The 16210-nt window shown below is 45.7% G+C and overlaps 1 protein-coding gene across 2 annotated transcripts in view; it reads left to right on the top strand.

Annotated features, from left to right (window-relative positions):
- Positions 1 to 4583: 4583 nt before the first annotated feature.
- The window catches only part of Syn1 (Syntrophin-like 1), a 151241-nt gene continuing 139614 nt past the window's right edge, over positions 4584 to 16210 (top strand). For both annotated transcript variants that reach the window (XR_012829566.1, XM_075698611.1), the window contains exon 1: positions 4584 to 5123. Coding sequence is in view for 1 of the 2 variants with exons in the window: in XM_075698611.1 (XP_075554726.1) it covers positions 4676 to 5123 (448 nt within the window). In the remaining variant the exon portion in view is untranslated. The remainder of the gene's footprint in view (positions 5124 to 16210) is intronic.

Here is a 16210-nt window from a genome sequence, read left to right as displayed (position 1 = left end):
TGTTCAAATCGTGATTAGAGTGTACCTAACGATGCTCGAGTGGAACGAACGGCGCTCTCCCGCTGAGGCGCCGAGTGTGGAAAAATTTTGCGAGGGCGCTGCGAGCGAACTGGATTAGGGAGCAGACGCGCTTCGCGGCAAATAACACGCAATTTTGCTGCAGGCGCTGAGACCAATTACGCACGTACGCTTTTTTAGTTGTGCTTTATTCTAGCTGCAAATTTATATCAGCACCTTTTTGCTACGTATACATATTCGTGACATGGGTTATGCAACATGACGTCTCCAATTTTGCTGTCGTTGTCAAGTGCGTCGTCTGCTAGCGAATGCGCGTTCGTTGCGCGGACGCTGGCGGACGCCCAGTTTTAATCGCAGAAAGTCTGTGCAGTAAATTTTTTTTATAGTTTTACTTGATTTAGTGCGCCCGTGACTCTTGTCGGCCGGTACAACTGTAGTTTTAGGCAGGTGAACTGCTATTTTTAACATTGTTTTCTAAAAGTAAGACGTAATTTTCGCCATTTAAGTCGCCTATCTGCAACATGAAGCTACCGGTGCTGACATATGGGGCAGATACTTTGAGACTGACAAAGTAGCTTGAGAACAAGCTAAGGACCGCACAAAGAGCGATGGAACGAAGAATGCTAGGCATAACCTTGAGAGACAGAAAGAGAGCGGTTTGGATTAGAGAGCAAACGCGTGTAGCCGATATTCTAATTGGCATGAAGCGAAATAAATGGCGCTGGGCAGGTCATGTAATGCGCAGATTAGATAACCGTGGGACCATTAGGGTTACAGAATGGGTACCAAGAGAAGAAAAACGCAGTAGAGGACGGCAGACGAGTAGGTGGGACGATGAAATTAGGAAATTCGCGGGTGCTGTTTTATAGTTGGAATCAGCTGGCGCAGGACAGGGTCAATTGGAAATCGCAGGGAGAGGCCCTCGTCCTGCGGTTGAGATGAAATACGCTGATGATGTTGAAGAAAATTTTATTGATATCGTGTCATTTTACGCGCGCTTCTTGTTGGTGGAACATTGATCTGGGACGATGATCACAGAAAACATTATTAGGTTGAAATAAATTAGGTTTATTAACTGCATGGCGCGAAGAGATGCAGATGACCAATGCACTTTTAGGTAAATCTAAGGGTACATATATATATATATATATATATATATATATATATATATATATATATATATATATATATATATATATATCCACGACATATATGCAAGAGAAAAATGATCAAATATTATAAGTGCGCTGATTAAAAAAGTGAAAACTCCCGACTGGAATAAGCGTGTTTCCTTTAAAAGCTGCACGTGCCCCAGACGAAGCAATAGACTTTCCGAGAAAAGGAATCACGGCAATTATTGGACGTTAAAATGAACAACAGTGTTAGGGAAAAGATATTGCATATGTGCTCAGATTGAATCGGGGAGACCGGAAAGTCTTTACCAATTCGCTGTGGCTTGTCTGGCGATCTCCTTCAACCTGCCAGCAGACGAAATAAAGTAGAAACATACAGTCTAATCGAATGGTATTTACTATTCAGATCGTATTCGACTTCAGAATTTACTATTAAAAATTATTGAATAGTCGTTTGCGTTAGAATGTAACGCATAACTGCACTTTTGAAGTCTCGAAGGGGAGGGGCCGATGCAAGTGAGGACTCTTATTCCGAATGATTGTGCTGCTGGAGAGTCGTGGCTGTTGCGCAGAGGCGCACCAGTTCCTGGGAGAAAACCCACGGGTGCTTGCTAATGGTTTCTGCTGAACAATTTCCTAGCGGTCATTCAATATAAACGCCCCGTTTTGAGGCAGCCTGTATATCTGCTAACTTGATTCTGGCAAGGAAAACATTTTTTTGGCAGTCTTGATCACTATATCTGTAACACATTAAAACTGGGTGCCCGGTATGGTACCACATTTATCTTCTTCAACGAACTCAGCAGATCTACCAATATCTCTACGTGTACGCGAGCCATGCCGTTCCTTCAATTGCTTAATTACCGTCCTTATAATACTGCGCCGTATAAATGAAAGCAGCCGTATTTAATGTAGAAGCTGTTTTGGGAACGGCAATACATTTAGGTATGAAATATGGGATAAGCGTAACATGTTTTTCACAGAAATCAATCTCGAGAATAATTTCTTTCGTTTGCACCGCTAGAAAAAAAGCCGAAGAACGCAGCTACCTTCTTTTTTTTTTAAAACAAATTCGGGTATATTAGGTCTGGCGATATGATTATGAGCCACCCTGTTCAGTTCTCACCACCTGGGGTTCTTTAACGTGCTGAGTGTTTTTTTTTTTTTTTTCCATTTCGTTCCCATCAAATTCCGCGACCTGCGTTGAACCTGTGAGCTCGCGTTTAGCAGCGCAACGCCATATCCACTATGTGGCCAAATTAGGCTACCGCGCCGCTTTTTTTTTTCCTTTTTTCTTTTTGTTAAGCATGGACTGGACAAAAAAATTTACGCGGCTTACGGGCCAAATATTACCATATATGGCTTCCTAAAACTTTTTTCGGCGCCCGAGGTCCGACTGCAATAAACGAACCTGTACCAATTACTCCACATTCTGTTACGCGAGGAAAACGGAAATATGAATGGAATGATGCACTGCCATTTTTTTCTGTTTTTTCTATAAGAATACTTCCCGTAAATCAGAGTACAGGGTGGGACACATATGTTTTATTTGTTTGAAGCAGCGAGCAGGAAGTTTACATGTTTTTCCGTCTCCGTTTCGCAAGAGCTACTGATGGAAAACTATATGCGCAAATATACACACGAGAGATAGATGCTGCTTGAAGAACATGATAAATATTTGTCCTCCAAAGGGAACAATACAATAACATACTAAAATGAAAGCCGACATTGCGGCCGCAATGCACGCCGTGCGGCATTGTCACCGTGCGGCATTAAAAATCAATAAAATGAAAGAAAGAAAAGAAAGAAAGACATCGATTCCTAAGGCATAAAAACACGTCATATCTAATTATAAACACCATTTGAGCGGTCTGATCCCCAACAGTAGCGCGCGAAGCAGTGTGAACGACCCCACCGAGCAGAATATGGCAGAATCACCAGCAGTTTCCAACGGCGCGACCTTTTGATGCCCAATCCAGTTCGATCGCAGCGCCGCCACAGTATTTTTCGTCGTCGCGCGCCTCATTGCTAAGCATGCGCCGCCCCAGCCGCTCGTCCCACTCAACTGTATTCTAGAACACTCCAATCGTGACGAAGCGAGCGTGTTTTATTTTTCCCATTTCCACTTTCCACTAACATACGCCAGCGTGCCATCATGTTGCGTAATAAAGTTTTCCATCCGTCCATTTAAATATGCCTGTGTACTTGCTATCAAATACATGATCAAATAGAACCGCATGTTGCCTCGTTCAATCAGATGCTTTCTTAAACCCGCTGACACTGCACTGCGTTCCAGCAGCTGTAACCAGGCATTGCTGCAACCATGGCTGTAACCATGTAACAATAATAACCGCACATCTGTACTTCTGTGCTGTCATCGATAAATGAAGACCCATAAATGAATGGAAATGATGCGTACCAAAGCTAGGGTGGCTAAAGGGGAGGTGTGAATACGGGCGGCGCTTTCCTTCGGGCGCGCGTGACCCCCTTGCGCACCGATGCCACCAGGGGGAACGCGGCGCTGCTGCTCGTGGCGTGGTATTACGGCGTGGTACTCCCGCGCTGGCCTGCGCCCTCCGCTGCCAGTTGGTCTCGTCGCCTGTTTTGGAGTGTTCCTCCCGACATTCCGTCACTCGAGGGCGAGATGCTGTGGACCACCAAAGTTATGTTGAGCACCGCAGCGACGCACGGCTAGTTTATTACATTGCAGGTTATGTGGCGAGAAGGCGTGTTTTGCCCACACATTGTGAAGACTGCGAAGCACCATAAAGGCAATATCCCCAGAGAGCTTCCACCAGAGGCATCCAAAGAGTGGGACCTTGAGGGCCTTTTATATCCCTCAGAATCGGTCTATAAGCTGGACAATGCCCTTGAAAACAAACTCACTCGTCTATTCGTGTAACACCCGCCGTGGTTGCTCAGTGGCTATGGTGTTGGGCTGCTGAGCACGAGGTCGTGGGATCGAATCCCGGCCACGGCGGCCGCATTTCGAAGGGGGCAAAATGTGAAAACCACGACCTACTGTATAAGGGTCGTGGTGAAAACACCCGTGTACTTAGATCTAGGTGCACGTTAAAGAACCCCAGGTGGTCAAAATTTCCGGAGCCCTCCACTACGGCGTGCCTCATAATCAGAAAGTCTAGCCACCCTACCAAAGCATGTATGGGGTGGAACACATAAAAATCACCTAAATATAAATGATGTCCCTTTTTCTCCCCTCACTTGAGGAAGTGGAGATCACTATATTCCGTGATTCCTCTGAACCATGGCGCTCGTACTACTCATGGATTGTACTCATATATACGTACATGCGTACGTGCGCCGAAACACGGAACAACGAACACCCCGAATCACTGGAATCGAAACGCGAACGCTGCGAAGTGCAAGTTTACACCACTACGCGGCCTTCCTGGATTTCCTTTCTCTACGGCGTTGCGCGCGTGCGCGGCCGCCGTGTACTGCTGGCTGCGCCCTCAGTTGCAGACGAGTTGCAGCTCGCGAGCCGTCGTCCGTCGAGGGCTAAGATGGCGACTACGACGTCGTCGTACACTCGCACGGGCGTGCTTGAAGTGTACGCCAAACAGCAATGGCACAAAGTGCTAGCGACGCTCGAAGAGGACCATCTTAGTTTGTGCCTAGATGAGAGCTACGAAGTACCGCCAATCACTAATAACGGCACGCTTTCGGATAGCGAACCAAGCGACATACCGGAAAGCATCGCCAACACCAAGCGGGTCGTCCGAGTAGTTAAGCAGGACAACAACGGTCTCGGCATCAGTATAAAAGGCGGCAAAGAGAACAAGATGCCCATCCTCATAAGCAAGATCTTCAAAGGCATGGCAGCAGACACAACGGAACAGCTTTACGTTGGAGACGCCATCCTGTCGGTCAACGGGGAAGATCTGAGGGACGCAACACACGACGAAGCGGTCAGGGCCCTCAAGCGTGCCGGCAAGGTTGTTGACTTGGAAGGTGAGCAGGACAGCAGCATTCGTTGTCGTTAGCTATTGTTTGGCGACATGCACGACAGTGACCTAGACTGAACGTCTAGCCGCAACTCATATTCCACCAGCTCCGAGTGCTCACTCTAAGCGCCGCGCTTGGAGGGGGCGTGTGGCTTGTTTGACCACTACGGAAGGAGCGGAGCCCTCAAACATCTGCGCCACGCCTGGTGCGCCGTGATTTGGGCACACTTATACTACTCAGTTTAATACGCATGACACCATCATTGGTATGCGTATTTGAATTCACGTGCGTGCGCCGTTGCCGCGTCATGCACTAGCTTTTTTTTTTTTTTTGTTTAGCATGCGTGCCGGCTGCTCATCGTGAAACCACGATCGCTCGTTCGGCGTTAGCGTTATTTCGCATGGACACACTTTTTGATATGGTGAACTGCTGTTAAAATTCATCGGCTGTTTAATTTAAGATTACGAGCTTGTGGATCACAGCTGCGTGATATCGCCGATCTTGACCGATCGCCGATCAGAATGGGTCATTTAAAAATTAAATTATGGGGTTTTACGTGCCAAAACCACTTTCTGATTATTAGGCACGCCGTAGTGGAGGACTCCGGAAATTTCGACCACCTGGGGTTCTTTAACGTGCACCTAAATCTAAGTACACGGGTGTTTTCGCATTTCGCCCCCATCGAAATGCGGCCGCCGTGGCCGGGATTCGATCCCGCGACCTCGTGCTCAGCAGCCCAATACCATAGCCACTGAGCAACCACGGCGGGTATGGCTCATTTCGAGCATTGAGTACTTGAGGTTTAGCTGTTTTGTGTAACTTACTAAGCAGTTACCTGTATATAAGAAGTGTATGCGTCGGTGTCAAGACCGCACTGATATGGATGGGCGTGCCATATTGATGTCGCTTTGGCTAACTGCGATGTCATTTTTCGTGCTTATGACAAAAACAAGATCACCTGACGAAGCAACAGCGTCTGATAAACATTTTATCTTGTTTATGTCATGCGCTATAGAAAACAGTGATTTGTGGCCCACGTAAGCGTTGAAAAAAGGAAAATGGAGGTTGAAAATCTGAGAAGGCATTATTTTATGACAAGAGAATGCAAATATGGCAGACGAGTTGAGACGCATTTATTCTTTGTTACTTTCGTATTTTTGTTTTCCTTGTATGTATACATTTGTGTTATCGATGAAACTGCGCAATGTTGTCAGTGCTCTCTCTCTCTCTCTCTACGTCTACCTCTCTCCCTCCCTATATATATACTGTGAACTGCTTATAACACATTAAATGAGCTTTGTTTCCTTGTAATGAACAAATAACAACCAAAGTATTGGTAAGAAATGCATCACAAACCTATGTAAGAAACAAAAATAGACTTCAAAATAGCTTGAACTAGAAATAAACTGGAAAATAGTTTTCATCTGCTAATATTAGTAGCTGAAAACGGGAAAGTTTGTGGAAATTTCATTTATCAGCAGTGTGAAGCTGAATCTGTGAATGATGAAACCTATTATGCAGGAATGTCACAGCTCACAAATTTTCATGGACCTGTACTGACTCATAAGGAAACAAAAATGTTTTAGATATGTTGCACACTCAATTGTAAAGGCTGTAGTTGCCGACATTATGAAAACTGCAGCATCTTATTTTAGTTGCTTCATTTCTATTTCAATCATATATTTTTGCAATGTATCTAACTATCACTGAGCATTGAAATACATGTTGAGGTCATGGTGCTTGGAAGTGTTTGTTCAACAAGAATTGCCAACTTTGTCAATATGAAAACTTCTTTTAATTATTAGTACCTAAATAAGTATTTTTGCAGCTAGAGCCATACTTGCTGCGTGGGGTAGCAGCTACCCCATGAGCATGAGGAAGAGTTTAGTTTTCGCTTACTATTTTATTACTATTAACCCGGGATGCTCTACTTTTTGCCCGTATAAATATTTATCTTGATTTATGTGAAAACAAAATAGGTGTGTTGTTTTACTTTGGTGGAGGACATCAATAATTTTTGCATTTGTAACATGCATGTCATTGTGAAGTTGTATTTTAGTCCCATGTACAAGATATATTAGGAGTCATTTCTTATCCCCATATTGTATATATTTAACTGCACTTCCAGTGGGCATCTAGTCAAGTTTAGTTCCTAAGTTGTTGCTAGTGTCATGGGTTGTGGTGATTTTACAGTTGCTCATTTACATGCTGCCCATTTCCCTATATTTGAAAATGGCATTCCATGTTCTGAATAGTGTTTCAGTTATTTTCAAGTCCTTGCTCCTTCACTATATCAAGATTTTACCGTGCACATCACATATGTAGACAATAACACACACATGAACAGAAATAAAATTTGCCATCTTGTCTGAGCTGATTCATTAACATCATCAACATCTGAGCAGTGATGAAGAGCTCCACTGAAGCCAGGTTAAAGGGACATTGAAGCAGCGTGATGTATTAAGTTTACTATTTTGCTACACACTGTGCTGCTAATTTCAGCCCATTACACTTGTTCAGTGGAGTAAAGTGTCCTTACCTTTACATGTGGTAGACGCACAGCATGCAGCTCCACTTAATGATATCAGTGGACTGTATGTGTAATGGCAAATGGCCGGCCTTTCATACTTGGTAAAAGACCACAGTTAGGCATCATGTGCTGTAAATGTCTGAAAAGGCACGATCACTTGTATTGAAATGAAGCCACATTAGTCTTGCATTTATTGAAAGAAATTACTGATAAGTGTTTGCTGTATTCAATAGAGAAGAATAAACAACAAAATTCAGGCGGTGTGCAGACTTTATGAATTTTCCCCGATTGATCATGTGGAATTAACATTGTAGTGCCATCATCTGACCTCTTCTTTAGTGTTTTTGCTTGGTTTCATATTATAGGTACTAATGATTACCTGAACCTAGCCAAGACGTTATAGACTACTGACATGTCAACTGTTCATTATATTTTGGGTTTGAATAGAGGCCCTCGACCTAGAAACCCTTGGCGGGAAAGATTAAGGAGATCCTACGCACTGTGGGAATCGACGTTGTGCCAATCATTTTGCTGTTAACTGGCTACTCAGCATCGTTTGCGATTACGCTACCGGGCCGACCTGCAGCGGATGTGAAGCAGGCGCATGAAGGCGGTGAAGCATGAAAGTGGATGAAATAAGAACTGGCCGCAGGTGGGATACGAACCCACCTATTCGCGTAATGCGAATGCGAAGACGTTGGTTCGTATCTCACCTGTGGCCAGTTGTTTTTTCATCCACTTTCATTTCCATTAATTTATAGTTTCTTTAATTCAATTAGTAAGTACGAGTAATTTCCCCCATGTTGTCGATTGTGTATGGTTGTTGGCTTCTTATGACGTGTTAATAAAAGAATCGGGCCCCTCTGTTTTCCTTCTTCTGGTTCATATATATAATTTAGGGTCCTTCGTTTTCGGATTTCATATCTTTTGAAATTCGGGGTGTTGTTAATTTCTTATGGTGTGTGTGTGTGTGTGTGTGTGTGTGTGTGTGTGTGTGTGTGTGTGTGTGTGTGTGTGTGTGTGTGTGTGTGTGTGTGTACACACACACAGGGTGTTTTAGTGAACACTTTCAAAAATCTGTTGCCTGTGGCAGATATCACAATTCTAGTTCATGAGCTGGTATACTCGATGCGGCGGACAATACTTGCACAAAAAATTGAGAAGCAAGATCGACAAATTATTAAAAGTTCAATAATTAAGTTTTTAACTAATTACATTATGGCCCATATTGCAATTTACAAATTCTAGTATGAGTTCGCAAGGCGTATCCACTTGGAACGAATTTTCAATTTTCAAGATTGCACCAGTTTCGAGATACAAATGCCCGAACTTTGCAGAGAAGTGCATTGGCGTTCCAGTTAATTTAACAAAATGTCGTTTCATGCACTGAAGTACACAACTGGAACGCAAAGTTCGGGAATTTATGTGTATATATATATATATATATATATATATATATATATATATATATATATATATATATATATATATATATGTATCGCGTTGCGAAGTACACTACTAGAATTTGCAAATTGCAATACGGGTCATAAAATAATTAGCAAGAAAGTTAATTAGTGAATTCTTGTTAAAGGGACACTAAAGGTGAATATTAAGTCAACGTGGACTGTTGAAATACCATCCCAGAAACCTCGAAACGCTTGTTTCGTGCGAAGAAGAGACTTATTTAAGAGGAAATGCGTTCTGAAGCGTCCGCGTACCTCTAGCGCAGTTCAAATCTCCCGTTCTCCGAACGAGGAGTGGTGACGTCATGGTCTCATAGTGACGTTGCGCTGTCGGTGAGTAAAACGGCGCCCGCAGACGGCGCTACGGCTTTTCTGCGGAAAACGCAAACGCGCGGCCATAAACAGCCAAGACAGAGCCGACAGCAGCGCGAAAGCCGAACTATGGTGGCTAGGCGAAGGGAAAGCGCGCGACGATAAGCTGGTTCTTCATTTTATGACGCCAACTTTGACGCTCGTTGCAATGGACGACCCTGACAACGACACATTGACTCGCGATGCTGAGCTCGAGTTCAGCGATTTAAGCACTGATTAACGTGACCTGCTGCTGAGGGCTCGTGCTACCCGCGTCGTTGCGTACTACTACGACGGCGGCCTGCTTTGAAAGGCCCTCCACGCGACTTCAGTAAGTCGGCGCTGAACTCGTAATCCTCTGGAGGAAAGTGCAGCGAGCACACTACGTGATTTTTCGGCTCTTTACCAGCGCGCTGTGGCAGAGGTACGGCACTTAACTACTTCGAACGCAGAGATCCACTCGTTGGCAAACAGTGATAGGTAGCGTTGGATTCGCCGCTGCAACTGCCCTTGGCCAAGTTCCGCAGACCGTTCGCGCATCCCACGACATCACATGGACGTGGCATTCTCGCTGCTTGTTCCAAATGCAAGTTTCGCGAGCCAGCAGGACCACCGCAGCACGACGCGATAAAGAAACAACTGAAACACCAAAGCGCGCGCGGCGCAATGTCGAGCGCGCAGAGTCGAGCGAAAACGAAACCTTTCGATCACCCATACTAGTCAAGGGTAACGTCAAAATGTTATTTTTTTCTTAGAATTGAATAGAATTAGACAAGTAGCATTTTCTTCCGTCTTATAATCTAATGAAATGATCTTTTTAATACGAGTAGTTGAGTACTAGTGAGAAATTATGATGAGGAGTGCCTTCGTCATCGGGCTAGTACCGGAATGTCGCTGGGGGGTCTCAAATCGTGTCATGCATTTACCTCAATTCCTCAGATACTAAAGCTCTGTTCGCGATTATATTGACGCCTTAGACGTTCTAGAGCATTGTTTTATCACTTTAACTTGACTTTCTGGTAACCTTTAGTGTCCCTTTAATTAGTCAATTTTGCCTTTCAATTTTTTTCATTTTTTGCAAGTAGTGTCCGCCGCTTCGAGTAGACCGGCTCATAAACTAGAATTGAGCTACCTGCCACAAGCAACCTTTAAAACATTCTTAAAGTGTTGGCTGAAACACCCTGTATATATATATATATATATATATATATATATATATATATATATATATATATATATATATATATATATATATATATATATATAATACGAGGGCGAACCATCAGAAAGTATTTGCCCCTACATTTTATTAGCCAAAATAACGTACATACAGATAACTACAAATATACGTACTATTCGACGCACCTTACACTATTTTTCCACATAGTCAGTCCCCACACCGGTTCAGACATTTGTCCCATCGCAGCACTAAATTCGAGATGCACCTTTTAGTCAGCGCCACTTCTCACGGCTTTGACGGCGGTAGTGGAACATACTTTCTGCCGCAGGCGTCACGTGTACGTAATATTTTTTAATAAACCCACGCATGCTGCCTGAAGACAATCAATGCTGGCGGATTCGATACGCTCGCTATGTAATGAACGAGAAGAAAGGTAACCGGGGGCCGATTTTTTATTAGTTATATCGTAAGAAGCCAACAAAGACATCACGGACAGCATAGGGGAACTTACTTGTACTTATTAATTGAATTGAATTGGGGGGGACCACGCAACACGGGCGTTTTTGTATTCCACCCCATAAGAATACGACCGCAAATCGAACCCGCGACCTCGTGGTCAGCAACGCAACGCCATAGTCACCACGGCGCGTAACGCAATGGAGGAACGAAGTAAACTTAAGACCAGACCACAGGTACGCTTGCGGACGCGCGAAAGATCGCGTCTACGCGCCCTGCGGCTGCCGCACCTCGCGAGGAATGGCGCTTTGCTTCCACAGAGGCGCGCGACAGCACGCTCACTGGGCTCACTCATAGACGCCTTGGCCGACGCCACTTCGTACTTTGTTATCGACAGTGTTGCAAAATGCTTCGGTATCTATAAACGGAATTCTTATATCTTTACAGCTGTTAGATCAGCACAAAAAGGAAAGAAGCACTTCCTTGCATGATATAAATCTACTTCGTGCCGTAGCTGCGTATCCAGGCTCGCCGACGCAGGGCCGGCCAAACGCGCGTTAACAGAGAGGATCTGTTCACCGAGATCGCGCCGCGTTTCGACGCGTACGAGCAGTGTTACACCGTCTGTGTAACACTGCGCATGTGTGGGTGCGCGGACGCGACCTCACGCGTGTCCGCAAGCGTAAGTGTGGGCTGGGCTTAAAGGGCAACTCCGGCGATTTTTCGATGTTCACTGATCTTAACAAAATTTTGAAAATATTTTCATTTTTGCACTCTGATTATATGTGCCAAAATATACGGCTGCAAGTCATTTAGTTTTCCTAAAAATGAATTTTAAAGATTGGTTGCGTTCCTGACTCATGAATTTCTACTGGCCACCCTGTGTTTGTGACGTCAGAGACTGCACCGCCACTGTCGCTGAAATCGTTGTTTAAATTTCCGCCGTCTAGTTCTGAAACTCAGCAAAAGGTGCCTGTGTCGTCAGGAAACATCATCAGCGTCGCTTCTTTGGCGTTAGCGCCACGTCTAATGCGTGTTTAGCACGCGCTCTGCGTGTTTACATTATGGTAGTGTAGGACCTGACGTCATCGACTCATCGTGACGTCGCAGGAAGCAGCTACCTGTTCCGATTTCGGTATGTCGTTTATTGGTTATTTAAAATTATTGATGAATTTCTAAGCAATTTGAACCACCCTACCGATCACAGGTCTGTCGATGCCATTTGAAAATGACAATATCCTAATATGGCTAAAAAAACGCCGGAGTTGCCCTTGAAGAGTTTGTGCCACCCGTCACGCAGCGATCCTACGCAAGGCAGCGATCCTTCGCAAGGCAACTCTCCGCGAAGCCATCCCCTTTGTCTTCTCTCTCAAAAAGTCGGCCCAACACGCTTGGTGGTCTCGACCCAATGTGCTTGATTCCCAGTGGGCTATTTAAGACGTGCATATGTTTGGATGCTTTGTCAAAAGCTCTGTGCACATCTTGTCCCGATATGAACCGCCGCGCTGGCGCGGTGGCTATATTAGTTCTGCTGCTGAACACGAAGTGGAGCGTTCGTTTTCTGTATGCCGCATTTTCATGCGGGCGTAATGCAAAAGCGCCTCGTGTACCTCGATTTAGGTGCTTGTCAAGGAACCCAGGTGGTCAAAATTAATCTGGAGCCCTCCACTAAGTCGTTCCTCATTGACCTATTGTTGCCTTAGGACTTTGAACCGCATGAATCAATGTCTCGATGTTCTTGTGCAACTTCAGTCATTTATTGCAACGTATGCATTTTGTGTCTTCGTTGCAACGTGTGAGTGGACCGCCGCCCGTTGCAGTCGCACTCGTTGTTGTCCCTATGGAAAAGCGTGCACTGAGCGCGGCTAGCAGGATGGTGGAAGACACTGAAACTTACCGCGACAGGATCACGTGTTGGGCCGGCTTCCCTCCAATTTTGTTACCTAATGCTCCCTCCTAGTTCTTTCCTTCATGAGTCACGCACTCTAGCGAACGAAGGCCCACCGCGCCACCTGAGCTTACGGCCATTGTTGCGTCTTTGTTTTGTCAGAGGCCACGCTGTCGGAGCTGCCATCGTCCCAGTACGCTTCCAGACGATTGCAGCAATACCGTAATCAAAATTCCTGATGAGAGTTCGAGAATAACGCGTGAAGCGCAGGTAGAGGCCAAGCATGCGCGCGAGAGCAGACAAGTTATACCCACTTGTGACTTGTCGGTCTGGATGGTGGAAAATTTTGCCTGCTTGGAGTAAACTAGACGTAAGCAGAGATGCATCTGTTAGTGCATGACGTTTATTTTCTTGCTGTTAAAAAATAGACATAAGCGCGTTTAGTGTGAAAGCAGGCGCGAGAGTGCCAACAGCACTAATCCAGAGAGTTCTCGTTTTTGACCGATGCTTCGAGGTGGCGACTTGCAGATGGATATGCGAGGGCTCTGAAAGAACGATAACTTGAGGGGGAAAATCATTTATCTGGTAATAAAAAAAACCCGAGGACACCTAAGCACTTCTTATGAGTTGTGAATGCGAAAGCACTAATGTCCAATTGAACTCCACTGAGCGGTCCTTCCTTCCTGAGCAGGCATTCTCAGATCATGAACAGCAGGTTGCCATTATCCCTCAAGAGAAAAGTTTATAACCAGCTGTGTCTTACCAGTACTCACGTATGGGGCAGAAACCTGGAGGCTTACGAAAAGGGTTCTACTTTAATTGAGGACGACGCAACGAGCTATGGAAAGAAGAATGATGGGTGTAACGTTAAGGGATAAGAAAAGAGCAGATTGGGTGAGGGAACAAACGCGAGTTAATGACATCTTAGTTGAAATCAAGAAAAAGAAATGGGCATGGGCAGGACATGTAATGAGGAGGGAAGGTAACCGGTGGTCATTAAGAGTTACGGAATGGATTCCAAGGGAAGGGAAGCGCAGCAGAGGGCGGCAGAAAGTTAGGTGGGCGGATGAGATTAAGAAGTTTGCAGGGACAACATGGCCACAATTAGTACATGACCGGGGTAGTTGGAGAAGTATGGGAGGGCCTTTGCCCTGCAGTGGGCGTAACCAGACTGATGGTGATGATGATGATGATGACGATGATGACGATGATGACGATGATGAGTTTCGAGTTACGAACTCCTCGCGAGCAAGAGAGCGCGTTCGGGTGCTTGGCGCATTTCGATTTGACCTTGCCGAGGCGCAGTTAGAACGCTGGCGAGAGCTTGCGCGGGCAACGAAGAAATACGCGGATAGCACAGGCTTCAGAGGGTCACGTGATGTCGCGGCGATGCCCTCTTCTTTCACGCAACACCTGCTGCGCTAGCGCAGCAGCAGGTGTTCCCTTTCGCCCGCTCTGCTCCGTCGAGGCGCACTCGTGGCGTGGCATCGCAGCCAATGGGATTTGCATCGCAGCCAATGGGATTTGCATCGCAGCCTTGATTTGCATTTGGCATCGCAGCCAATGGAAACCTGTGGTTTCGCTGTTACAGACAACAGACGCCGGCTTTTTCATTCATCGGTCATTTGGCGCTCTTGTATCAAAACAGGAAACACGTGGTCAAAATTTATCCAATACAATAGGTCGCGCTGAGGTAAATAAACATTATGCTACACATCATTTTCTCCACATTATGTAAACTTTTGGTAACTTGTTTTTTGCAGTATCTCCAGCTTTCGTTCCTCCGAGCAGTGAGCTCGACAGTATCGCTTGACACAGGACGTAGGATCAGACCTTTTAAGGATGAATAGGACGCGATGGCCAGTCTTGGTAACATTCTCACTCTCCGAGATTCAGCAAACGCTTACTTCGAAAGCCCCGTGGACGTTTGAGCTAGCGCGCGGAACACAGCGTATTCCCTTCACCGAGTGCGAAAGTGTACACGAACTCAGATCGCAAGTTCGTGCAACATTATTGAATACGTATACGCTGAACTTAGGTCTCTTGACGTGAAATCAAGCCTACCATCCCATAGCTTCGTCTGTTTTCATCGTGATGGCACAAAAGCGGGCCCTCAATGGGCTCAGAAAAGAAATACCTCGTATATACCGCTGCTGTGAAGGCTCCTTCGAGCTTGGTTTAAAGGTTGCCATTGGAAGAAGATATTAGCACCTTTCTTCCACTGTGGGTGGCGGAATGCGAGGGACAGGAGACGGACGAACAACATTTTGGGAGCCCTGGCAGTGCCGGGCGCCAAGCACCTATATCGGCTGGACTGATGTCTGCTCGGAGGCGGATTCTTTCTTTTTTTTTTAAATTTCTATCATTAGAACGCGTGGCCCGAATGTTGTTTGTCGCTATTAACCTGTAAGTTTCACTTGCGCGTGCTTCAGCGCCCACCACACGGCGAATTATTTTTAGTCTAGATGGGTACGAGTGAAGCGGCTCTGTAGGCCACGGACTCTGCTGTTCGCTTTAATACGCGAACGGCCTGCAGTGTCGGCTTGTGTGTGTGTGTGACGGATGGGGATCGGCGAGCTCAGCTGCGCACCTGCGTGTGTGTGCCCAGCATGGTCTTTGTCGGTCGCTGCAAACATGGCAGTGCGCTCGTCCGGCACCGCGGGCACGCACAGCTGTGCACGCTTTCCGAGGATCGGGGATAGCCCAGTGGAAATGCCAGGCTACCGTGCCCGAGCAGCTGCGCCGGGCCGCAACGAATATTGGCGGATAACAAATATTGGAGCTTTAAATCACAACATGTGGCGTTGAGTGGGTTCCTCTTAATTCGGACAAGTGAGGGTTGAGGGGAGAGAATGTCAGCAGTGGAGCTGTCGGTGACGGCAAAGGGGAAAAAAAAAAGCATCGGCGCAGTTGGTTGTTAAGAACAAAAATAAAAAGGGTATATACCAAGTCATTAGAACAGTTGCGACATCGTCGCAACGTTTCACGTTGCTAGCGGTGCCATTCATTGAAAGAAAGTGCATGCGGTGGTCGGTTTTCTGCGGCGACTGTGTACTGCTTATAAACCCGAAAATCGATGAAAAATAATATTCAGCCGATGGCGAAAGCGCACATATATTCGGTACCACGCCGGTACATAATGACTGCGGGTACTTCCTATCACAGTCACGCGAACCTTGTGACTTCTACGTGGCGCCTTTCGAAACGTGCCTACGTTTTCATAAA

This window comes from Dermacentor variabilis, chromosome 1, assembly GCF_050947875.1.
Source record: "Dermacentor variabilis isolate Ectoservices chromosome 1, ASM5094787v1, whole genome shotgun sequence".
NCBI lineage: Eukaryota > Metazoa > Arthropoda > Arachnida > Ixodida > Ixodidae > Dermacentor > Dermacentor variabilis.
This window is presented reverse-complemented; position numbering and strand designations above follow the sequence as displayed.